The 24933-nt window shown below is 39.6% G+C and overlaps 1 protein-coding gene and 1 non-coding gene across 3 annotated transcripts in view; one reads left to right on the top strand and one right to left on the bottom strand.

Moving 5' to 3' along the window:
* The first annotated feature begins 1236 nt into the window (after positions 1–1236).
* LOC132505956 (U1 spliceosomal RNA) lies at positions 1237–1400 on the top strand. Its single transcript, XR_009535644.1, has one exon. It is a non-coding gene; the product is annotated as a U1 spliceosomal RNA (small nuclear RNA).
* Positions 1401–4157: 2757 nt separating this feature from the next.
* SNX6 (sorting nexin 6) overlaps positions 4158–24933 on the bottom strand; it is a 54190-nt gene continuing 33414 nt past the window's right edge. Inside the window, exons 9-13 of one of the 2 annotated variants that reach the window (XM_060143728.1) lie at positions 23768–23807; positions 19631–19717; positions 11063–11222; positions 10868–10953; positions 4158–5852 (exon numbers count right to left, since the gene is read on the bottom strand). In XM_060143728.1, the coding sequence (XP_059999711.1) occupies positions 5799–5852; positions 10868–10953; positions 11063–11222; positions 19631–19717; positions 23768–23807 (427 nt within the window). In that variant the 3' untranslated portion in view covers positions 4158–5798. The remainder of the gene's footprint in view (positions 5853–10867; positions 10954–11062; positions 11223–19630; positions 19718–23767; positions 23808–24933) is intronic. The other variant, XM_060143737.1, reaches the window with a different exon arrangement.

Here is a 24933-nt window from a genome sequence, read left to right as displayed (position 1 = left end):
ATGCAGCACAAGGTCCACTGGAAGTCGACACACAATACTTGAATCGTTTTGTTCACGTCTGGGGAGGATCCACTTGATCTCGAGAAAGAATCTTCACGTATGGAAGAGGAAAAGACAAATCCGGGCGGCTGAAAGAGGCAGCCTAGTCCCTCAGGACGAAAACGGGACAATTCCGTCCGTGCATTCGATTTTCGGAAACCATTCAACACCCGTTCCCGGCCCACACATCTACCCCTTGCAGGAACGCTTTGCCCTGATAGTCTCTGTTCGTTTTTCTTTGCTGTTGCAGGATTCGATTACTGCATGATCTGAACGAAAGATCATGGATGAGGACTCAAACAATTTCATGTTAAACTGATGACGAAACTCTGATCTTACTATTTAACATTTGATTGACATTGTGTTCCGTGTCATTTTCACTGAAAGGAAGGTGAGACCACACCCGAGCTCCGACCTGCTCCTGAACTGCAGGGCGCCAGGCGCCGCGAGCTCCTCCTGTCTTCCCGGGTCCCGCCTCCAGGTCCCGACTCGTCGCCGCTCGCCCACGCCCTCCCTCCGGAGACACCGGCGCATCTCGGCCGGGAATTAGTAGGTCCGTATCTCCCGCGGGAAAGAACGGGACGCCGAAAAGGTCCCGGCAGGGGCGTGGCGTGTGTAGATGAGGAGGCGCACAGAGGCTGCTGGTCCCACTCCGCCTGGGTCCTATCTAGAGAAACCTGGAGGTCAAGGAAACCTGCCCGAAGCTCCTCGAGGCCACACAAGCCAAAGAGAAAGTAACAGACTAGAAAGCCGCCTGAGGGCTAAGTGCCCCCAAACATAGCGATTTCCCAATGGGGAAAAGGTTAGACATAGACGGTGCGAAAGGTGAAACCCCTCAATGTAACTTGAAACAAGAACCTAATGTTCATTTTAAGTCGAAGGCTCTGAGCAGATCCCTCCTGCGTTCTCCCCGCTGTCCTCAGCGGGCTTGGGGAAAGCTGAGAGGCGCGGGACTTCCGGAGAGGGGCGTGGCGTATGCAGATAGCGAGGCGCGCAGAGGCTGCTGGTCCCACTCCGGCTGGGCTTCCGCGTCCTGCGTGTGGACAGCCGAGGACTCGCGAGGTTGTTCCCGGGGTGGGCGAGCCCGGAGCGAGGGGCATGCAGGGGCGGAGGGCGCGGAGAGGGCGTGAGGGAAGTGAGCGTGCGTGAAGAGGTGGGCGATCGCGAGGGTGTGGGACGAGGCGAGCTTTGCAACTCATACTTACCTGGCAGGGGAGATACCATGATCACGAAGGTGGTTTTCCCAGGGCGAGGCTTATCCATTGCACTCCGGATGTGCTGACCCCTGCGATTTCCCCAAATGTGGGAAACTCGACTGCATAATTTGTGGTAGTGGGGGACTGCGTTCGCGCTTTCCCCTGATGTTTGTGTTTGTTGAATAGTAGAATTGCTTCAGTTCTGCGGACGACTGAGTGTGGTTCTTTGGGTGCACTCGTATACTTCTCATTCGGGGGTGTAGTGCGGTGCTCGCGTGCGGCTGTGAGTTTTGTGAGATGTTTCTTTCGCTACACTGCAATTATTCGCCGTAAGGTTGCAGAGAGGCTGTAGTGTGCTGAGCCGCGTAGTAAAGTAGAGCTTGACAATCTGTTTCTTGGCTGTTAACTACAACCACCTAACGCTTTTCTGTCGTTCATACCCTTCACGTTTATGGTGGTTTCTCAGAAGCAATCTGAGCCTGCGTATGGTAGTGAAGAAGCGAGCCGCGAAGGAACGCGGAAGGGTAGGGTAGTACGTACTACTGTTTGCAGTAATACGAGCGAAAACAGGTTATTATACTAAAGAAGTCACGTCGTTATCCACCTTCTGAAATCCAGAAAGTACAGTAATAATTCTGCTTTCTGTAAGATAGAAACACTCGCCGTCATCGGGAACAGAGTTTGGAAAAGTTTCTGGGGAGTACGGGCCTACTAACAGATACGAAACACTGTATGTAAAGTAGCTGAGTAAGGAGGATTTACTGTGTAGAGCATTTAATTCGGTATCTTGAAGTAACGTCCAATGGAGAGCGATCTGAAGCTGTACATCGGAAACTGAGACAATGCTGAGGATCACCTAGTGTTAAGGGATAAAATAAAAGAAACACGGTGTTCCCCGAGGACCCAGTGGTTACCACTGCCGTAGGCCTGTTTTCAGCTTCCGGTCGGGAAACTAGGGTTGCGCTAGCCGACGGGCATGGTCAAAGACCCACACATACAAATATATATACGCATACACACATACGTGTAAAGGTTACTGATCTCAGGCTTAAGAACAGAACCCAGACTTTCTCAGCAAGTTTTCGCTTTGACTCGAGGTACGAGTGGTCACACCCAGAGCGAAGCTTATTCATCGTTCTGCGGATGTTGACCGTTGTGATTTCCCCAAGTGTGAGAAACGGAACTGCATGATTTATGGCAGTGCGGGATTGCGTTTGTGCTCCCCTCTGTGTTTTGGTGGTTTATTTTTTTTTAATTTATTTTTTAATCTTAGTTATCATGCTGTGTAGTATGTCCTCATGACTTATGAGTGAGATTTGTACCTTTTCACATGCCCTACCCCAAATTTTAGCAACCTCCCACCGTCTCCACCCTTGGCAACCACCAATTTCCTGTACGTATCTAATCTGTAAAACTGAGTTTATAGATATTTGTCATTCTTCTTTCGCTGCGTTGGGTCTTCGTTGTTGCGCGCAAGCCTTCTCTAGTTGTGAGGAGCGGGGGCTCCTCATTGCAGTGGTTTCTCGTGTTGCGGAGCATGGGCTCTAGGCCCGTGGGCTCCAGAGCGCAGGATCAGTCGTTACGGCGCACGGGCTTAGTTGCTCCGTGGCACGTGGGATCTTCCCCGACCAGGGCTCGAACCCAGGCTCCGCTCTTTCTATAATGTCACCGGATATGTGCTAGCCGAGGGCTGGTGAGCTGAAACTGACACTGATACTCTTCTATCCAGCAGCAGCGAAACACAGAATTTCACTTATTATTTTATATTTTATAAATTCATTTATTTTTGGCTGCGTCGGGTCTTCGTTGCTGCACCCGGGCTTTCTCTAGTTGCGGCGAGCGGGGGCTTCTCTCTGCGGTGGCTTCTCTTGTTGGGCAGCACCGGCTCTAGGCGCGCGGGCTCCGTAGTCGTGGCGCTCGGGCTTAGTTGCTCCGCAGCAGGTGCGAGCTTCCCGGTCCAGGCCTCGAACCCGTGTCCCCTGCATTGGCTGGCGGATGCCTAACCGCTGCGCCAGCAGGGAAGACCCTCACTTCTTATTTTTACAGTATTGAATAGCTATGCGCTTCTCAGCAGTTTTCCTTTTGAACCCCCCCTCCGCCCCGCCTCCCCAGCGGAAGAGAAACATCATTTTGACCTCAACTTAACATAGTTTTACTACGGAACATCAATAATATTGTATACACTTCTGTCACCCGGTTGGTGCCTCACTGACATACAGGTAGGCTTGACACACTTCCTTTTTTCTCACAAATTTCCTCTCCTGCCATCCTCCACTCTCACCGCATAAACTCCGAATCCCTCAGTCCCTTGCTTCCCACCGCAACCAGCGTTGCAACCAACGTTGTCTCCCCAGGCCATTCCCACAGCCGGGGTTGCAGAGCATAAAGCACCATCCGAGGGAAACCCCAGACTGCCCCTTGCTGCCTTGTCTCTGCCACTAGGCGTCTTCCCGTCGCACCTTTGCGGCCCTCAGGCAGGAGACGGTTAAGAAGTTTTATGAATGCCACAACTCACCAGCGCTGGCTACTTTTATCAGGGACTAGCAGTGAGCTATGGAATAAACCTTTCAATTGTTCTGGACCTACAAAGTAAATCTCTCCCGTATGACCTCGACGGAGTAACATACATTCTTTCCCTTCTCTGTACGTTTTGTTAGTGAGAAGACCCTCGGACAGTCATCAACTCATTAATACATGTGTTTAGTAAGCACCCCTCACCTCCCCACACTCATGTGCAGCCCACAATTGCTGCTTCCTGTCTACGCCCACCCCGTCAGTAAACCAAAGGGCCAAGGGATGTACTTTCCACTGTACTTCTTTCCCAGAAAAAGGCCACCTCGGTAGAAACACATTAGCTGACGGATGTGTGAAAACTTGTGTAGCTTTTTGCTATTTTTTTAGCATTTACACAGCATCTTCACATTTCCAAAGCACTGTACCAACATTTATTAATCCTCACAACACCCCTGTGAGGTAGGTCAATAATTGTCTTTTATGGTAGAGAAATAGGCAGACAGGTCGAGTGAACCTTGTGGTCTGAGGCCACAAGGGCAGCCACTGAAGGGACTGTTCCCGAATCCAGAAGCTACGGCCCTCCACCCCACGTTCACCCACTGGTGGGCATCGCAGGGGCATATTCTCACCAGTGAAGGGGACATGGAGGACAAAACAATCTCTCAGGCAACACAAACATCAACAGTTCAAACGCACTGAGGAACGTCATTAAGAGAGAAACACTGACCCAGCACACCAGTGAGGCAAGAGCCATGCAGCAGAAAAGGCTGGAATCATAGCGACTAGTCCTGAGAACCAGGTAGGTGTTCTTAAAAACGGTTTGGGAAAACAAACTAGGAACGCGGTGGAAGGGTGACCAACTCAGATGCCTGTGGTTTCCACATGGGAAACAGAGAGTGTGGAAAAATCCAACCACGCAATCTAATTTTAAACTAGAAATAACAATGTTCGTTCACATTAGAAAGGCCAAATATCTGTAATGTAGCTAATGACAGTATCCATTTTGTACTGCAACTTTTATTCCAAATATTCCAACTTTTCCCCCACTGACAAGTGCTGCTCCCTATAGCACTCCTCTTTCTCTCTACATACCAGTCTATACACTGGTGTATGTTGCACGGTTAATTAGCTGAACTAGGGGTGGAATCCTGGAAAGCACAACAGACCATACTCTGTTCTTGTTTTACAAACAGCTGTCTCTAACCTGTCTCTGCCCAATTCCATATTATATGAAGTGCTAAAAGCACAAAGAGAAGCAGTTCATTCTTTTGTGAAGTGGTGAACTTGGTTCGATATGCCATTTTAAAAGAAATAAGAAAAAAGAAAAACTAAGACGACCTGCATTGTAAAAGCATAATATAGGAGTAGACTATAGCTACTCCAAATTTTAGAGTGACCAGAGTTAAAAACTATTACTGTTATCACTGTTTATTTGACAATAGTTCGTTTAGTCTACAAGTTTAAGGCAAACATACTAATGCATTTGCTTTTCTTCAGAAATCATACTTATAAAGATTACGTAAAGTCTGTCCCAAAACTTCTAAGAAACGTTCATTAATTAAAAATAAGTCTCATTAAGATGCTTTACCAGGATACAAGAACTAAGGTGGTGTACAATGTTGTTTTAAAACAAAATTCAAAAAAAGGTAACGGCAATCCTTATCTTGTTTACACAATGTATTTTGAAAGGGTTAAACTTCAGAAATTACTTAAAAGTAAATAAGATTAGCAGCCATAAGGAATACTATTCATAAAATAAGCACAGTTCTAGAGGCTACTTTAAAAAAGGCAGTACTTTGGGCTTCTGAAGAGGAGGAGGGCGCGATGATCAACTGTCCGCGGCGCAGGCGCAGGCGCGCAGGTCCCATCATGCAGCCCACAGCACCCGAGGGCGGCACCGCGCCATTGTTTCTCAGAAAAAGGGAGAGTAGATGCACTTTTTCAGCTGTTTCTTTTGTTTCCAGTGAGCAGTAAATGTCTAGCATCATTAAGAAAAAAAATAAAATCTGACGGAAGGCAGCCCTTTTTAACTGGAAGGCAGAGTGTGGCTTATGTGTCTCCATTTAACACTGCCAGGCAGTTCTGCAGCAACTGTAGGTTACCCTAAAAAGGGAGGGAAAATAAATGAAGTTCAAACAGTGTGAAAGACTCTTACTGAAAATATACAGTATTAGAAATCAAGTAACTTTACATTTAAGATGCCAGAATTTTGAAAAGTCATTTATTATATACAAATAAAGGTTTAAAGACGTAAAATTACAGAATTTGTTCCATGCACAGTATTTTCCACATACCAGATTGTTCAGTAAATTTCCGTCTAGACCAATATTAATATTTGGCATGCTCTAGTAAGGGTTATAAAATATGCCCTTTGTATGCAGATTAAACCACTGAGTATGTTCTGATTGTAAGACAGGTTCTTATCACATTCCTTTAGCCATTAAAATATAGCATTAGATTTATAGCACTTTTTATAAAAACAGTAAGATTACATACAGAAGTATTCTATAAAATTCATACCTAAATGTCCATTTGTAAAACATGTGAACTGGTACCCACATTTAGAGACATATAAAGGCAAATTTAAGTATATTTAGATTACATTAATATATAAACAGGAATGAAGGAAAACCTCCTCCTTAGAGTAGAAAGTCAACTAAAATGTATAAAGAATGATGGAATTTGAAAATGACCATTTGGCGATCATCATCATCATAAACTGACTCAAGCAAAAATCATGAATGGATGCCAAAAGCAGTATGGGACTAAAATGCCAATACTGTAGCCATCAGCTATGTGCAGCTGCATAATGAAAATCTGTTAATTAAAATTAAATAAAATCTCAGTTCCTCAGTTGCATTACCCACATTTCAAGTCTTCAATAGCCACACATGACTAGTGCCAACCACACTGGACAGAACCCAGACTTCCTGATTACAGATTACAGAATATTCCCACCATGGCACAAAGCTGTGCTGATTACAGAATATTCCCACCATGGCGCAAAGTTTTATTGGTCGGTGCTGGTTAATTGATGGGGCATTTAACAGTCTCGGGTACCTCCCCGCAGAATACTTCTTAATCCAAAGTATAAAATATCAACTTTGCCACTGTGAAGCCTGAAGACATCACTTTAAGCAAATGATCAAAGTTGTACATTGCCAGTAAGGCAACTGATCAACAGCATGTGCCTCCTCCTGCGTGATGCACCAAGAAGATCTGACATCACTTCTGGGTGGAATTCCTGTCCGAAGTGCACAACCTAAACCCACTAATTAGACAAACCCAAAGTGAGGGGCATTCTATAGGCCTGTGCTTTAACAGTGTCCAATGTTATGAAATACAAAGATTCAGCAGCTTTTCCAAATTACAGAAGTCTAAGAAGACACGTGCACTGAATGCAACACGTTCTCTTGAATTTCCTTTTGCCATTAAGGACATTATTGGGACAACTGGGGAAATGTGAATAAAGGCCTCTGGATTAGATAACAGAATTATGTTGATATTAATTTCCTCAATTTTATAACTGTACTGAGTATTTAATTACTTGATTTTAGGAAATTCACACTTAAATGTATAAAAGAGAGAAGAAGCATCATATCTGCAGTTTACTCATATGGTTTAAGACAAAAACAGGTGTGTACAGGGGTGTGTGCGAGAGTGTGAGTGTGTGTGTGTAAAGAGAAACGGGGAGGAAGGGAGGGAAAAGGACAAAGCAGATGCGATAATATGCACATTTGGGGAATCTGGGTGAAGAGCATCCAGGAATTCTTTGTACTTTCCTTGCAATGTTCCTGAAAATCTAAAATTAAGTGAAAAATAAACATTAAACATTTTTAGGTGTTCAAGTTACTGTCAATTTTTGGCCAGTATAAGAACTGTGACAAATGACTTTGAGCCTGTCTATAGTTATGAAATTACCTCCTTAGATATACTTCTTACAGGTATATTCCTCAAGTGGGACCGCTGAGTCACAGGATGCACATTCTGCAGGCTGACACCTGCCAAACTGCCCCTGCCAAAGGTGGACCTAACTCTGCAACTACAGTGGGGTACACAGGGACTCACATCACACCCTCACAGTTGGCTCATCACTTTTTTTTTTTTAACTGCCCATATCACACATTTTTTACTTCCTTAATAAAGAATCTGAGCCTATTTTCAAGGACACAAAAGTGACCTAACTACCTAGTTAACTAGATTTCAATTATGTGGCAAAGACATATATACCAGTTACAATAAATAAAATCCAAAGTAGTTTCAAACCATCTTGTTGTACATTTAACTATTATCTACTCTTTTTGGAATAATTTATGTGGATCCTGGGACCAAAATGAGACTTTGTTCAGATTTACAAAGTCATTAAGAAATCTCAGACAACAGAGTAGAGTTGCCCAACCTCAGCACTCCCGACATTTGGGCTGTGTGATCCCTCCTCGTGGGGGCTGTCCGTGTATCGCAGGATGCTGAGCAGCACTCCTGGCCTCTACCCACTACACACCAGCAGTGACCCCCCCACCCCCAGATGCGACAACCACAAATGTCTCCAGAAATTGCCAAATGTCTGCTGGGGGGCAAAATCACCACCAGTTAAGAACCACTGGACTAGAAGAGCTATCAGAAATTTGAACACAGAGAACACATTTCAGGAAGAATTTGAAAAAGTACAGAATCTGGAAACCAGAGGCTGACATCAATCTAAAGCAGGGTCAGCAAACTTTTTTTGTAAAGGGTTATTAAACAGTAAACATTTTAGACTTTGAGAGACATTTGGTCTCTGTTTCAACTACTCAACTTTGCTGTAGTAGCATGAAAGCAATCATAGACAAAGCGTAAGTGAATAAGCTTAAGCGAATATGCTTGGCTGTATTCCAATAAACCTTAATAGGTTAAATTTGAGTTTCATACAATTATCACGTATATCACGTATATATTATTCTTTTGAATATATTATTCTTTTGATCTTTTTATAATCATTTAAAAATATGAATGCCATTCCTGGCTCACAGGCTGTACAGAATAGGTTGTAGTTTGTCAACCCCTCCTTAATCTATAACAAAATCCTTGATAGTTTATAAACTCTTTAATCTATAACAAAATCCTTGATAGTTTATAAACTCTTTAAAAAGAACAAAAGAACTCTTTAAAAAGAGAACAAAAGAACTCTTTAAAAAGAACAAAAACAGTGAACACTGGAAAACAACACAGGCTCAATAAGAATAAATCATGCCAGGCTTATAAAAACAGTTTCTTTTTTTTGGGCCACAATGCATGGCACGCGGGATCTTAGTTCCCCGACCAGGGAGCGAACCCACGCCTCCTGCAGGGGAAATGCAGAGTCTTAACCACTGGACCACCAGGGAGGTCCATACATTTTCTTCTGACAGGGTTATTAGCCCAGCAAATCAGACAACATATATCTTGATTTTAATAAGTAACTTGATACTCCTTATGTCCTTTACAGATAAAATGGGAAAAATAATGGTTGATAATAGTATAAATGAATTCCTAACTATCCAAATAACTATAACCAAAGAATATTAATTAATAAGTTAATATCAATTAGTATAGAAAGAAAGGAACTGGATTTTTTTTGGTGCCACTTACTTTCAAAAGGTAGGTTAACAAATAGTGATTCCTTTAATCCTGATCAACCTTTTAAATCAAAACTTAGATGAAGACATAAAAGGGAGTTCATACAAATTACAAATGTCCATCACTTGACAGGATAAACTAGTATAATAGTCAAATACTATATGATCAAACCCAAGTTTCCAAAAGATCTCAATGCGCTGGGCTAAGACGAGCAAGCTTAAATCTAACAGACATAAACGTGGCCTGCAATTACATTTTTAAAATAAGTGCTCAATAAATGAAAAAGTTTAGAGAGCCATTGTACAACAACATGAATATACTTAATACTACTTAACTGTACACTTAAAAATCGTTAAGATGGTAAATTTTATGTTATGTTTTTTACCACAAAAATGAAAATAATTACTAAAAAAATTAAACACACAACCACAGGGCGGAGGTTCAAGAAGTGACTTAGAAAGAGAGAAAAAGTGTGATTATAGCCAAATCAAGCTGGTGAAATATGGCAGTTAAAAAAACCTGTACCTTATGCATATAAAACATGCTTGGAGGGGAGGGATAAATTAGGAATTTGGGAGTAACATACACACTACTATATATAAAACAGATAAACAACAAGGACCTACTATATAGCACAGGGAACTATACTCAATATTCTGTAATAACCTCTATGGGAAAAGAATCTGAAAAAGAATATATACATATATATGTATAACTGAATCACTTTGCTGTACACCCGAAACCAACACATTGTAAATCAACTATACTTAATAAAAAATAAATTAGTTAAAAAAAATAGAATAAAACATGCTGTAAGAAGAAATGTGAACAATAATTCTATGTATGTAAATGTATTTTCATTTTCAGGTATAATATTTTAAAAGAGTAATGACAGCAGGGCAATAATACAATAAAAATCTTGTTGAGGTGTATGGGATGAAAAATATTTAGTCAAAGGATGTCTGGCATGGAGAAGAGAAGATACATAGAGAATATGAAGGATGTAAATATCTGAAGGGTAAACTGTGAAAGAGGAATTAAACTTATGTCAAAGTTACACAGAAGTAAATTCGTGCTCATTATAGAGTATACCAAAAATCTCAGTGTAGTTTTAAGCTTTAATAACTTTATACTTATAAATGGTATAAATTTATCACGAAATAACATAAAAGTTTTAAAAAATTCCTTTAATATTTATAGTTTGGGGAATTTTGAATACATTTAAAATTTTCAGTCCCTTTGAAGATGGCAAATGTTAAATAAAATTTTAAGTGATGTTTTTATTAAGATTTTTTTTTAACAACTAGTCAAAAAAATGATACTGTTTTTCCATATTAGGTACTAGAGTTTTGCAAAGCTGACCATTAGAGACATTATAGATATTTTTCTTGTTTAAATTAGATAACCTTTAAAATCCCTCTCAATTCTAAGATTCTCTATTTTTAAAATTAGTATAAAGTTTCATAACTGACTCATTTGTAAATTATGTCACTTAAATTATTAAATCTTTAATATGATACTACCTTTGCATGCTTCAGTTCTAACTCTGCCAGTTCCACTAAATTTTTTCTGAATGCAGCAACTCTTCTTGTCTTAAAATCTATAAGCTCTGTGAACAAAACAAATTAGGATTAATTATTTATATAATAGTCCAAACCATACCTTATGATTAAAGGTTAATATAAGAGTACCTTGTTAAAAAAAAAAAAAAAGAGTACCTTGTTTTGCAGATTCAGATATTTTTTCAAATTTCTGACAACATAACTGTTGGGACGTTTCAGCCTGCAGAACATCTTTATTTTTTGCTCTTGCTTTATCCAGTGCTTTATTAGCATTTTCATAATCCACTAGTGACCTAGATCTTCGATACAGGAGATCCTATAAAACAGAATGCTTCACGATAATATATGCTGCATGTTTCTAGTAGCTGCCCTCAGCCACCGCCACCCCGATCACCAGAGCTAACACACAGTGAATGCCACATGTCATTCTTCTAAATTTTTTTAGTAACAGCTTTATTGAGATATAATTCAAATCACCACATAACTCACTCATTTATTTATTTTAAAAATTTATATATTTATTTGGTTGTGCCAGATCTTAGTTGCAGCAGGCGGGCTCCTTAGTTGCGGCTCACCAGCTCCTTAGTTGTGGCATGTGAACTCTTAGTTGCGGCATGCATATGGGATCTAGTTCCCTGACCAGGGATCAAACCTGGGCCCCCTGCAATGGGAGCTCAGAGTCTTAATCACTGTGCCACCAGGGGAGTCCCTAACTCACTCATATAAGTGCACGATTCAATGGTTTGTAGTATGCTCAGAGAGTTGTGTAACCATCACTAGCCTCAATTTTAGAACATTTTCGTCACCCAAAAAGAAACCAGGTCCTTTAGCAGTCACTCTCCATTTCCTTCCACAACCCCCACCTCCAGCCATGGACAACCATTAATCTGCTTTCTGTCTCTATAGATTTGCCTATTTTGGACATTTCATTAAAAAAGGAATCAGGGGGCTTCCCTGGTGGTGCAGTGGTTGAGAGTCCGCCTGCCATTCGTTAGCTGACAGACATTTGGTTTGTTAGCTGACAGACATTTGGTTTGTTTCCACTTTTTGGCTATTTCATAATAATGCTGTTATGAACATATGTGTACAAGTTTTTGTGCGGACATGTTTTCACATTTCATTTCTCTTTCATACCTCATTACTTAGGAGTGGAATTACTGGGTCACCTTGTAACTCTATGTTGAATCTTTTGAGAAATTGCCAGATTATTTCCAAAGTGACCACACCATTTTACATTTTCCCACCAAAACTATATGAGGGGTCCAATTTCTCCACATCCTTGTCAATACTGTTATGTCTTTTTGATTACAGCCACCTAGTAGGTGTGAAGTGATATAGCACTGTGGTTTTAATGTGCATTTCCCTGAGGGCTAAAGATGTTGAGCATCTTTTTACATATTTATTGGCCATTTGTATATCTTTTTTGTTTTTTGCCCACTTTTTAATTGGACTCTTTGTCTTTTTACTAAGAGTCCTTTATATATTCTGAATACCAGTCGCTTATTAGGGACTTACATGATTTCCAAATATTGGGTTGGTCAGAAAGTTTGTTTGTAACATCTTATGCAAAAGCCAGAATGAACTTTCTGGTCAACCCGATATTTTCTCCTGATCTGTGGGTTTTTATATTTTTCTCAATAGTGTTTTTTTTTTTTGCGGTACACAGGCCTCTCACTGTTGTGGCCTCTCCCATTGTGGAGCACAGGCTCTGGACGCGCAGGCTCAGCAGCCATGGCTCACAGGCCTAGACGCTCTGCGGCATGTGGGATTGTCCCAGACTGGGGCATGAACCCGTGTCCCCCGCATTGGCAGGCGGACTCTCAACCACTGTGTCACCAGGGAAGCCCTCGATAGTGTTTTTGATACAAAAAACTTTAAACAAAAGTTTTTAAAATTTTAATAAAGTCCAATTTATTATTTTTATTTGGTTGGTATGCTTCTGGTTATGGCTAAGAAATCAATGCCTAATTAAGGCAATCAAGAAGATTTATGTTTATGTTTTCTTCTAAAAATGTTATAGTTTTAGCTCTTACATTTAGACCTTTGATCCATTTTGAGTAAATTTTCTATCCATGGTGTGAGGAAGGTCCAACTTTATTCTTTTTCATGTGACCATTCAGTTGTCCCAGTACCTTTCATTGAAAGTCTATTATTTTCCTCACTATATTGTCCCAGCACTCTGTCAAAAATCAACTGACTGTTTCGTCAGCAAAATAGGAACAGAAGTAACACTCTCAACTTGATAAAGAACATCTACAAAAAACATACAGCTAACATCATACTTAATAGTGAAAAACTAGAAGCTTTCCCACTAATATCAGGAACAACACACGGATGTCCCATCTCACCACTCTTTCTCAATATTGTACTGTAGGTCCTAGCTAATGCAATAAGAAAAAGAAATAAAAAGTATACAGATTGGAAAGGAAGAAACAAAACTGTCTTTTGTTTACAGATGCCAGATAACAAGACTGTTTATATAGAAAAACTCCTGGAATTAATAAATGAGTATAATAAAGTTTTACAAGAGAACATCAGTATACAAAAGTAGATTGCTTTCTTGTATACCAGCAATGAACAAGTGAAATTTGAAATTAAAAATACAATACCATTTACATTAATTAGCACTCCAGAGAATGAAATACTTAGATATTAATCTAACAAAGCATGTACAACTTCTGAGGAAAACTACAAAACTCGTATAAAAGAAATCAAAGAACTAAATAAATGGAGAGATATTCCATGTTCATGGATAGGGAGACTCAATATTGTCAAAATCAGTTCTTTCCAAATTGATCTATGGATTCAACATAATCCCAATCAAAATCCTGGCAAGTTATTTTGTAGACATCAACCAACTGATTCTAAAGTTTGTGTGGAAATGCAAAAGACACAGAGTAACACAACAGTGAAGGAGAAGAACAAAGTCAGAGGACTGACACTACCTACTTTAAACCTTTCTATAAAGCTACAGTAATCTAGACAGTGTGGTACTGGTCAAAGAACAGACAAATAGATCAATACAACAGAATAGAGAGCCCAGCACTAGACTCACACAAATACAGACAACTGATCTTTTGACAGAGGAGCAAAAGCAATACAATGGAGAAAAGATAATCTTTTCAACAAATGGTGCTGGGAAACCTGGATATCCACATGCAAAGAAACGAATTTATACACAGCCCTTACACCCTTCATGAAAGTTAACTCAATGGATCATAGACCTAAATGTAAAATGCAAAACACAGGAGAAAATCCACATGACCTTGCACGTGGTGATGACTTTTTAGATACAACACCAAAGGGATGATCCAAGAAAGAAATAATTGGTAAGTTGGACTTCTTTAAAATTAAAAATTGCTGGGACTTCCCTGGTGGCACAGTGGTTAAGAATCCGCCTGCCAAGGCAGGCAACATGGGTTCGAGCCCTGGTCTGGGAAGATCCCACATGCCACAGAGCAACTAAGCCTGTGCGCCACAACTACTGAGCCTGCGCTCTACAGCCCGTGAGCCACAACTACTGAGCCTGCGTGCCATAACTACGGAAAGCCCACGTGCCCTAGAGCCTGTGTGTCACAACTACTGAGCCCATGTGCCACAACTACTGAAGCCTGCGCGCTCTAGGGCCCATGTGCTGCAACTACTGAGTCTGCGTGCTGCAACTACTGAAGCCCGCGCACTTAGAGCTCACGTTCTGCAACAAGTGAAGCCACCGCAATGAGAAGCCTGCGCACTGCAACAAAGAGTAGCCTCCTGGGGCTTCCCTGGTGGCGCAGTGGTTGAGAGTCTGCCTGCCGATGCAGGGGACGTGGGTTCGTGCCCCGGTCTGGGAGGATCCCACATGCTATGGAGCAGCTGGGCCCGTGAGCCATGGCCACTGGGCCTGCGCATCTAGGGTCTGTGCTCTGCAACGGGAGAGGCCACGGCAGTGAGGGGCCTGCGTACCGCAAAAAAAAAAAAAAAAAAAAAAGAGTAGCCCCCACTTGCCACAACTAGAGAAAGCCTACGTGCAGCAACAAAGACCCAACACAGCCAAAAATAAGTAAATAAATAAAAGAAGAAAATAAAATAAAATGAAAAATGCTCAGCAAAAGACAGTGTCAAGAAGACAAGCCACCAGACCAAGAAAATTTTTTTACAAGATATTTGATAAAAAGGACTGCTGTCCAAAATACACAAAGAACTCTTAAAACTTAACCACCAAAGTAAAGAATCGGCCATAGACCTTTTTTTTCAAGACAGACACCTCACCAAAGAAGACACAGAGGTGGCATATAATAAGCTTGTGAAAAGATGCTTCACATCAAATGTCATCACGGAAATGCAAATTAAAACGACATACCTCTACATACCTTGTTAGAATGGCCAAAATCTACAATTCTGACAATACCAAATGCTGGTGAGGATGTTAAGCAACAGGAACTCTCATTCATTGCTGGTGAGAATGCAATGATATAGGCACTTTGGTAGACAGCTAGAACTAAACATACTCTTATCATACGATCTAGTGATTGTGCTCCTTGCTATTTATTACTCAAAGGAGTTGAAAACTTATGTTCACACAAAAACCTGCACACTGATGTTTACAGCAGCTGTACTGATAATTGCCAAAACTTAGAAGCAACCAAGATGTCCTTCAGTAGGTCAGTGGATAAATAAACTTGATATATCAAGGCAACAGAATGTTATTAAGTGCTAAAAAGAAATGAGCTATCAAGCCATGAAAAGACATAGAGGAAACTTAAATGCACATTACTAAGTGAAGAAGCCAATATGAAAAGACCCAACTATATGACATTTTGGAAAAGGCAAAACTATGAAAGCAATTAAAAAATCAACAGAGGTTAGGAGGAAGGTGAGTGAATAGATGGAACACAGGATTTCTGGGGCAGTAAAATTATTCTGTAAAATCAAGCCTCGGTAAGCCTCAGTAAATTTAAGAAAATTGAAAAAGAAAAACAAATGAAAGAAAATTGAAATTGTATCAAGTATCTTTTCTGACCACAACACTATGAGACTAGATTTCAATTACAGGAAAAAAACTGTAAAAAATACAAACACATGGAGGCTAAACAATACGCTACTAAATAACCAAGAAATCACTGAAGAAATCAAAAAATACCTAGAAACAAATGACAATGAAAACATGATGACCCCAAACCTATGGGATACAGCAAAAGCAGTTCTAAGAGGGAAATTTATAGCAATATAATCCTACCTCAAGAAACAAGAAAAATCTCAAATAAACAACCTAAACTTACACTTAAAGCTATTAGAGAAAAGAACAAAAAAACCTCAAAGTTAGCAGAAGGAAAGAATTCATAAAGATTAGATAAGAAATAAATGAAAAAGAAATGAAGGAAACAATAGCAAAGATCAATAAAACTAAAAGCTGGTTCTTTGAGAAGATAAACAAAATTGATAAACCATTAGCCAGATTCATCAAGAAAAAAAGGAAGATTCAAATCAACAGAGTTAGAAATGAAAAAGGAGAAGTAACAACTGACACTGCAGAAATACAAAGGATCATGAGAGACTACTACAAGCAACTGTATGCCAATAAAATAGACAACCTGGAAGAAATGGACAAATTCTTAGAAAAGTACAAGCTTCCAAGACTGAACCAGGAAGAAATAGAAAATATGAACAGAACAATCACAAGCACTGAAACTGAAACTGATTAAAAATCTTCCACCAAAAAAAAAAAAAACACACAAAAACTTCCACCAAACAAAAGCCCAGGACCAGATGGCTTCACAGGTGAATTCTATCGAATATTTAGAGAAGAGCTAACATCTATCCTTCTCAAACTCTTCCAAAATACAGCAGAAAAAGGAACACTCCCAAACTCACTCTACGAGGTCACAAACACCCTGATACCAAAACCAAAGATGTCACAAAAAAACCTACGGGCCAATGTTAGTGATGAACATAGATGCAAAAATCCTCAACAAAATACTAGCAAACAGAATCCAACAGCACATTAAAAGGTTCATACACCATGATCAAGTGGGGTTTATCCCAGCAATGCAAGGATTCTTCAATATATGCAAATCAATGTGATACACCATAGTTAACAAATTAAAGGATAAAAACCATATGATAATCTTAACAAATGCAGAAAAAGCTTTCGACAAAATTCAACACTCATTTATGATAAAAACTCTCCAGAAAGTGGGCATAGAGGGAACCTACCTCAACATAATAAAGGCCGTATGTGACAAACCCACAGCCAACATCATTCTCAATGGTGAAAAACTGAAACCATTTCCTTTAAGATCAGTAACAAGACAAGGGAGCTGGGGCTTCCCTGGTGACGCAGTGGTTCAGAATCTGCCTGCCAATGCAGGGGACATGGGTTCAAGCCCTGGTTTGGGAAGATCCCACATGCCGCGGAGCAACTAGGCCCGTGAGCCACAACTACTGAGCCTGCGCGTCTGGAGCCTGTGCTCCACAACAAGAGAGGCCACGATAGTGAGAGGCCCGCACACTGCGATGAAGAGTGGCCCCCCGCTTGCCGCAACTAGAGAAAGCCCTTGCACAGAAACGAAGACCCAACACAGTCAAAAATAAAAAAATAACAAAAAACACTGAAATAAATCACATTTCACTTAAAAAAAAGAAGACAAGGGAGCCCACTCTCACCTCTATTATTCAACATAGTTTTGGAAGTTTTAGGCACGGCAATCAGAGAAGAAAAAGAAATAAAAGGAATCCAAATCGGAAAAGAAGAAGCAAAACTGTTACTGTTTGCAGATGACATGATACTATACACAGAGAATCCTAAAGATGCTACCAGAAAACCACTAGAACTAATCAATGAATTTGGTAAAGTAGCAGGATACAAAATTAATGCACAGAAATCTCTTGCATTCCTATACACTAATGATGAAAAATCTGAAAGAGAAATTAAGGAAACACTCCCATTTACCACTGCAACAAAAAGAATAAAATACCTAGGAATAAACCTACTGAAGGAGGCGAAAGACTTGTACTCAGAAAACTATAAGACACTGATGAAAGAAATCAAGGACGATACAAACAGATGGAGAGATATACCACGTTCTTGGAGTGGAAGAATCAACATCATGAAAATGACTATATTACCCAAAGCAATTTACAGATTCAATGCAATCCCTATCAAACTACCAATGGCATTTTTCACAGAAGTAGAACAAAAAATGTCACAATTTGTATGGAAACACAGAAGACCCTGAATAGCCAAGGCAATCCTGAGAAAGAAAAACAGAGCTGGAGGAATCAGGCTCCCTGACTTCAGACTATACCACAAAGCTACAGTAATCAAGACAGTATGGTACTGGCACAAAAACAGAAATATAGATCAACGGAACAGGATAGAAAGCCCAGAGATAAACCCACTCACATATGGTCACTTTATCTTTGACAAAGGAGGCAAGAACATTTACAATGGTGAAAAGACAGCCTCTTCAATAAATGGTGCTGGGAAAACTGGACAGCTACAGGTAAAACAATGAAATTAGAACACTTCCTAACACCATACACAAAAATAAACTCAAAATGGATTAAAGACCTAAATGTAAGGCCAGACACTATAAAACTCTTAGAGGAAAACATAGGCAGAACACTCTATGACATATATCATGGCAAGATCCTTTTTGACCCACCTCTTAGAGAAATGGAAATAAAACCAAAAATGGGATCTAATGAAACTTAAAAGTTTTTGCACAGCAAAGGAAACCATCAACAAGATGAAAAGGCAACACCTGGAATGCGAGAAAATATTTGCAAACGAAGCAAGTGACAAAGGATTAATCTCCAAAATATACAAGCAGCTCATGCAGCTCAATATCAAAAAAACCCCAAAAAACCCAATCCAAAAATGGACAGAAGTCCTAAACAGACACTTCTCCAAAGAAGATATACAGATTGCCAACAAACACATGAAAGGATGCTCAACATCACTAATCATTAGAGAAAAGCAAATCAAAACCACAATGAGGTATCGCCTCATACTGGTCAGAATGGCTATCATCAAAAAATCTACAAACAATAAATGCTGGAGAGGGTGTGGAGAAAAGGGAACCCTCTTTGCACTGTTGGTGGGAATGTAATTGATACAGCCACTATGGAGAGCAGTATGTAGGTTCCTTAAAAAACTAAAAATAGAACTACCATATGACCCAGCAATCCCATGATTAGATGGGAATTTTCTGTACAACATCTCAATTCATAAATTAACGTGGAATTTGGAGTATCTGAGCCACTAACTTTTCAGTGCTTTTTAGATGTTTTTATTAAACTTTTTTTTGATTAGTAAGAGTTTTAGTTTTGCACATAGATTTCCAAAAGGAAACTTGAGATGCCTTAAAATAAAACATACTTCTCTGTTTTATGGCTCTCTCACCCTCAATAGAGGACTTAGATAGACAAAATTAGGAATCCTTTAGCTGTACAACTGTTATTTGGGGGTTTTACTTTTGTCTTTGCAGGTATTTCACCTGACTAAATATACCAAATTCAATTTAAAAAAATTTCTAGACAAATTCTATCAGGAGTTTATAGAGGAAACATTTATGTGGGGTTCCCTGACCTACAATTTATAAAAGGAGAAAAAAAAATTATACTTAAAAATATAATTTAAAATCAAGAGATAAGTCATCTTTAACAATCTTAAGTCTAACAATCTCTAAGGAGATGATGGCTTTTGTAAAGCAGTCCATTTAAAAAAAAAAGAATAGTTACCTTAGCAGCTTGAGATTCTCTTAAGTAATATTTTAAAAGGTCAGAAAGTTTGAGGTCCTCATCAGCTGACACTCGGGCTTCTATTTTCTGAAAAAGGGGAAAAAATTGGGTATTTAATCAGTACTTACATTCTATACTCAGTGTTTTCTTTCTTAATTATTGTAAAAATATTAGTTATAAATAACTACAGTATCAATTCCTATTTAAACTAAGTTTCCTTTCCTTCTCTTTTGTTAGTCTGTTAGTTTTTTTTTTGTAACTGACAAAAAAATGAACAGATTAGTGAATTTACGGAAGGATTCTATATTTGACTCAAGTTCTTGGCTGTAATGAGTTTCAATATCATATTTCAGGTTCACCTGTATTTTTCTCTCTATGCATTTCAATGGCAATTGATATGTACACATGATTATAAAGTAATAGAGGCTGGCAACAGCAGTAGACTAGGTAATTCAAACCAATCCTTCTGCTGTGGACAACCAGAAAACAATTTTAAAACATTAAGTCTGACTAAAAAGATGAGAACTCGGGACTTCCTTGGTGGTCCAGTGGTTAAGAATCTGCCTTCCAATGCAGGGGACAAGGGTTCAATCCCTGGGCGGGGAACTAAGATCCCACATGCCACGGGGCAACTAAGCCCACGTGCCACAACTATAGAGCCCACACGCTCTGGAGCCCATGCGCCACAACTAGAGAGAAGTCTGCATCACAACTAGAAAGAAGCCCACATGCCACAACTAGAGAGAAGCCTGTGCACCGCGACGAAGAGCCCACATGCCCTGGAGCCCGCAGCACCACAACGAGCAAGAAGCCCATGCGCTACAACTAGAGAGAAGCCGGCCTGCGCTACGAAGAGCCCACATACCGCAACAAAAGATCCTGTGTGCCGCAATCAAGACCCAACGCAGCCAAAAATAAATAAAGTAAATAAATAAAAACAAGGATGATTTAAAAAAAAAAGAAAAATAAAAAAGAAAAAGATGAGAACTCTTCATTCAGTCTGGAGAGACAGACAATAAAGAAGAATGTATTATGTCAACCAAATACAATGTGGGAACCTTGTTTGGATCCCGATTCAAACAAAGTCCACCGTAAAAAGCCATTTATGAGACAACTGGGAACATTTCTATACTAGATATTGATGACAGTATGGAGAATCACTGATAATCGTATTGGTACATTAAAAATTTTTTAAAAAATATTTATTTATTTGGCTGTGCCAGGTCTTAGTTGCATTATGCAGGATCTTTTTTGCCAAGTGCAGGATTTTTACTTGAGGCATGCAAACTCTTAGTTAAGGCATGTGGGATCTAGTTCCCAGACCAGGGATTGAACCCCAGCCCCTTGAATTGGGAGCGTGGAGTCTTACCCATTGGACCACCAGGGAAGTCCTGGTACGTTAAAATTGATTCTTATCTTTAAAAAAGAGAGAGAGAAATGTGCACAAAGGGCAAAAACCAATAAACATGGACTTCTGGGAATAAAAGAACTTTAAGTAATGTAGAAAATGTTAACATTAAGAAAATCTGGGTGACACATGTAGAGGAATTCTTTGTACTATTCTTGCAACTTTTCTGCGACTCTGAAATTGTTGTTAAAATAAAAAAAACCCTACACATCCACCAGAACAGCTAAAATACCAAATATTACAACCTTGTACAGCAGTGAGATGCTCACATTCATTCTGGTGGGAATATAAGTTGTTACAATCACTTTGGGAAACAGTTTGGCAGTACCTACAAAAGCTTTTCACATGGATATCCTATGAACCATCACTTCCTCTCCTAGTTACATACTTTCAACAGAAATGAATACTTATGTTCAGCTGAAGATAAATAAGAATGGTCTTAGCAGTACTCTTTGTAAAGAGCCCCAAACTAGCAACTATCCAAATGCCTACCAGTAGAAAAGATAATAAAATTAGGTATGTTTTTGCAATGGAAAACTATACAGCAATAAGAATGAAGGAGCTATACCGACATGCAACACCAATGAATCTTATGTATGTAATATTGAGTAAAAGAAACCAGACATAAGGATATATACTGCATAATCCATTTACATAAAATATGAAAATAAAATTAATTTTTGCTGTTAGAAGCTAGGACAGTGGTTAGCCTTGCAGCCGAGGTGGTGACTCAGAAGGCAGCTGAAGGGGAACGGGGCATCTGAGTTGCTGGTAATGTTCCATTTCTTGATCTGGGTGTTCATTACATGAGTGTGTTAAACTGTGACATTTCACTGAGCTGTACACTTCTGTTATGTGTTTTTTTCTACATGTATAATACACTTTAATAAAAAGTTTTGAAAAAATCTTTAAGCTTCTTTATGGAGAAACAAACTTACAGAACTTCTTGACATGCTAGATGATGTTCAGTGCTTTTAAATAGGGCTTCTCTCCTTCCATTAAGAAGTAGGGTATGTGTCTTCTCCCCTTCAATCTGGGCTCTCAGACTGCTTGCCCAATACAGGAATGATGCTGCGCCAGTTTCCAAGCCCAGGCCTAACGAAACTAGCAGCTTCTACTTCCCATAATTTGGGATACTCGCTTTTGGAACCTCTTTACCATGCTGTGAAGAAGCCTAAGCAGGTCCATGGGAAAGCCACATGTAGGTGTCACAGCCAACAGCCCTATCAGAAGTTCCTGCTGATAGCCAGTATCAACCCCCAGACATATGAGTGAAAGAGCCTTCAGATGATTCCAGGCCCTGGCCTTCATATCTTCCCTGTTGAGGCCCCAGACATCATGGAGCAGAGGCAAGCCATCCCTGCTGTGCCCTTTCTGAATTCCTGAACCAAAGAGTTCACTGGCATACTAAAATGGTTGCTGTTTAAAGCTACTGATTTTAGGATGGTTTGTTACACAGCAATAATAACCAGAACAATGTGCAAATGCTAAAGGAAATAAAGAATTTTGGGGCTATGGAAATGTGCCACCCAGATCTCCAAGAGAAATGTCTGCTGCAAGGAGCACAGTTGACTGATAGCCCCAACTGCAGTATCTCTGGATCTGGAACCATGTTCATACGAAAGTTATGTTCCATCCTTCCCACCCAGCCCATTCTTGCCTGATGTAGAACTCCTCCAATGGGCAGCTCTGGCTCAGGCACTCCCCTCAGACGTGGATAAAGCTTTCTTAGGACTGCGCTATAGTCTGAAACTCCTCCTACACAGTCCTCCTTCCTCTCCCTCTCCTTTTGCAGGTGTAGACCTGCACTATTATCGGAACGCTCCCCTCCTGTCTACTCCTGCTCGTTCCTCTTTGTTTTTCACAATAAATCTCTTGTACATTTAATCCCACCTTGACATCTGCTTCCAAAAGAATTGACACATAAGGCTGTTTGTGATAGATTCCTATTCTATCACATTCCTATTTGTGTGAACACGCACACAAAAACAACTATATCTTCCCAGAAAATGCTCACTGGTACAAATATCAAAGCAGAATAATGAGCTATATGGACCCCAGTATAACATTTACTTACATATTTAAGAACTTTTTCCTTTGTGATAGAGTATCTCCTTTTCTTCAACTTGTCTCCACTACTCAACTGCCAAGGTCATGATGAAATCTGATTTCTACAATGGACTAGCCACCACGACTCTCAGCTAAGTACCATTACAAATCTAGTAAACATTTTCACTATGAACTGATAGATAGAATGATCATAAATTAACATGACCCCTGAAAACCAAGACTATATCAGTATTAAATTATTACTACTATGAATGAAAACTTTCTGCAGTTATATTTTTGTCTTATGTTGATACAACTCTTTTTTAAAGCAGGGTGTCATGGGGGATCAAAAGCAATAATCTTGGTAAAGTTATAGTGAATCTAAGATTTTCTTCTAGCTTACAAAGCCCCAGGAAAAAAATGATGTTTCATAAAAATAAACCCAGCCTCCTAATGAACACGTTTTCTGATCAAGAGTATGAACTTTTACACATATACCAAAAGACCATAACAAAAACTAAATTTCCTGAAAAACTCTCATTATTTCCAAATTTAACTCTGCCTCTTCAACCTTTTGAAGTATAACTCATCTTCCTCAATAAAGTTAAACACAGCCCAACAAGTTAAACACTACCGTTTGCAGAGATTTAGACTCCCAAAGGTTAATTATTAGTACTTACTCTTGTTTTATCAAAAAGTTCTGAAACTTTAAGAAAAAACCTGGAAGGGAAAAATATTTCATCATAAATAATTTTCTATTTCAAATGTTCAGAGAATATACCCCAAACCAGATTAATAATGAACATTCTTACCTCATTACAATATTTGTCTTGTTCACTGAAGACTTCATTTAGTTCAACAAAAATCTCTGTACGTCCACCCATGTAACAGATTCCTTTTGACATACGATTACAGAAAATCTTCCCATTTCAAGGTGGCGGTCTAAGCCATATGTTAAAAACTTAAAAAAATCTGTCTCGATATCCTTTGGTAATATGCCACATAATATTAAATAAAACCATACTTTTAAATTATTACAGAAGTACAGGGCAATGACATCCAAAGAGTTATGTCTTAAATACTTTCAAATGGAGCTGCTTTGTTTTGGAAAACAACACAAATGAACAGCCAATCTCTACTTCATAGCTCACTTTCACTTTGTTTTTTGGCCGCACCAGGCAGCTTGCAGGATCTTCTGCAACCAGGGATTGAGCCCGGCCACTGCAGTGAGAGCCCAGGGTCCTTACCACTAGGCCACCAGTGAAGCCCCCACTTTCACTATTAATTAAAAAGCCCATCTCTCAAACGCTGACACCAACTAAAAAAATATCCCCATGCCAAACTATTAAATGGTATCCTGTAAAATATGTAATTATCGATGACATTATATTTGGATTAGGGCAAATACTATTGAAAGCTAAAATGAATTTTATGAACTTCACATTACTAAAAAGAACTTGCTTTGAGAGATTTATGAAAGATAACACATGGCAAAGTTGACGTTTTTCCTTCTTATCAAATACTTAAGAACTAACTCTTTGGGAAGGTAGCATGTTAATTAGCGTTTTGCTGAAAAACTGGATTTGCTGAAAAACTGGATTTGCTGAAAAACTGGATCTGACATGTCTACTGAGACAGGATATACTATAGAAAAGTTCAAGGATGTGGTTTGGAGAAAGGCATGGACTATGAAAATAGTTTTTCCACTTAAAATTTTTAAAATGTGTTTGAATTATTTTTCAATAGAGAGCTGGGTTTAAACATTATAGGAGCAACTAAGATTATTTATGGTACATTGAAATCTGGCCTCCAACGAAATATATATATATGTATGTGTGTATGTGTG

This window comes from Lagenorhynchus albirostris, chromosome 1, assembly GCF_949774975.1.
Source record: "Lagenorhynchus albirostris chromosome 1, mLagAlb1.1, whole genome shotgun sequence".
Lineage (NCBI taxonomy): Eukaryota > Metazoa > Chordata > Mammalia > Artiodactyla > Delphinidae > Lagenorhynchus > Lagenorhynchus albirostris.
The sequence above is the reverse complement of the archived record's forward strand: the minus strand, read 5'-3'. Positions and strand labels throughout refer to the sequence as shown.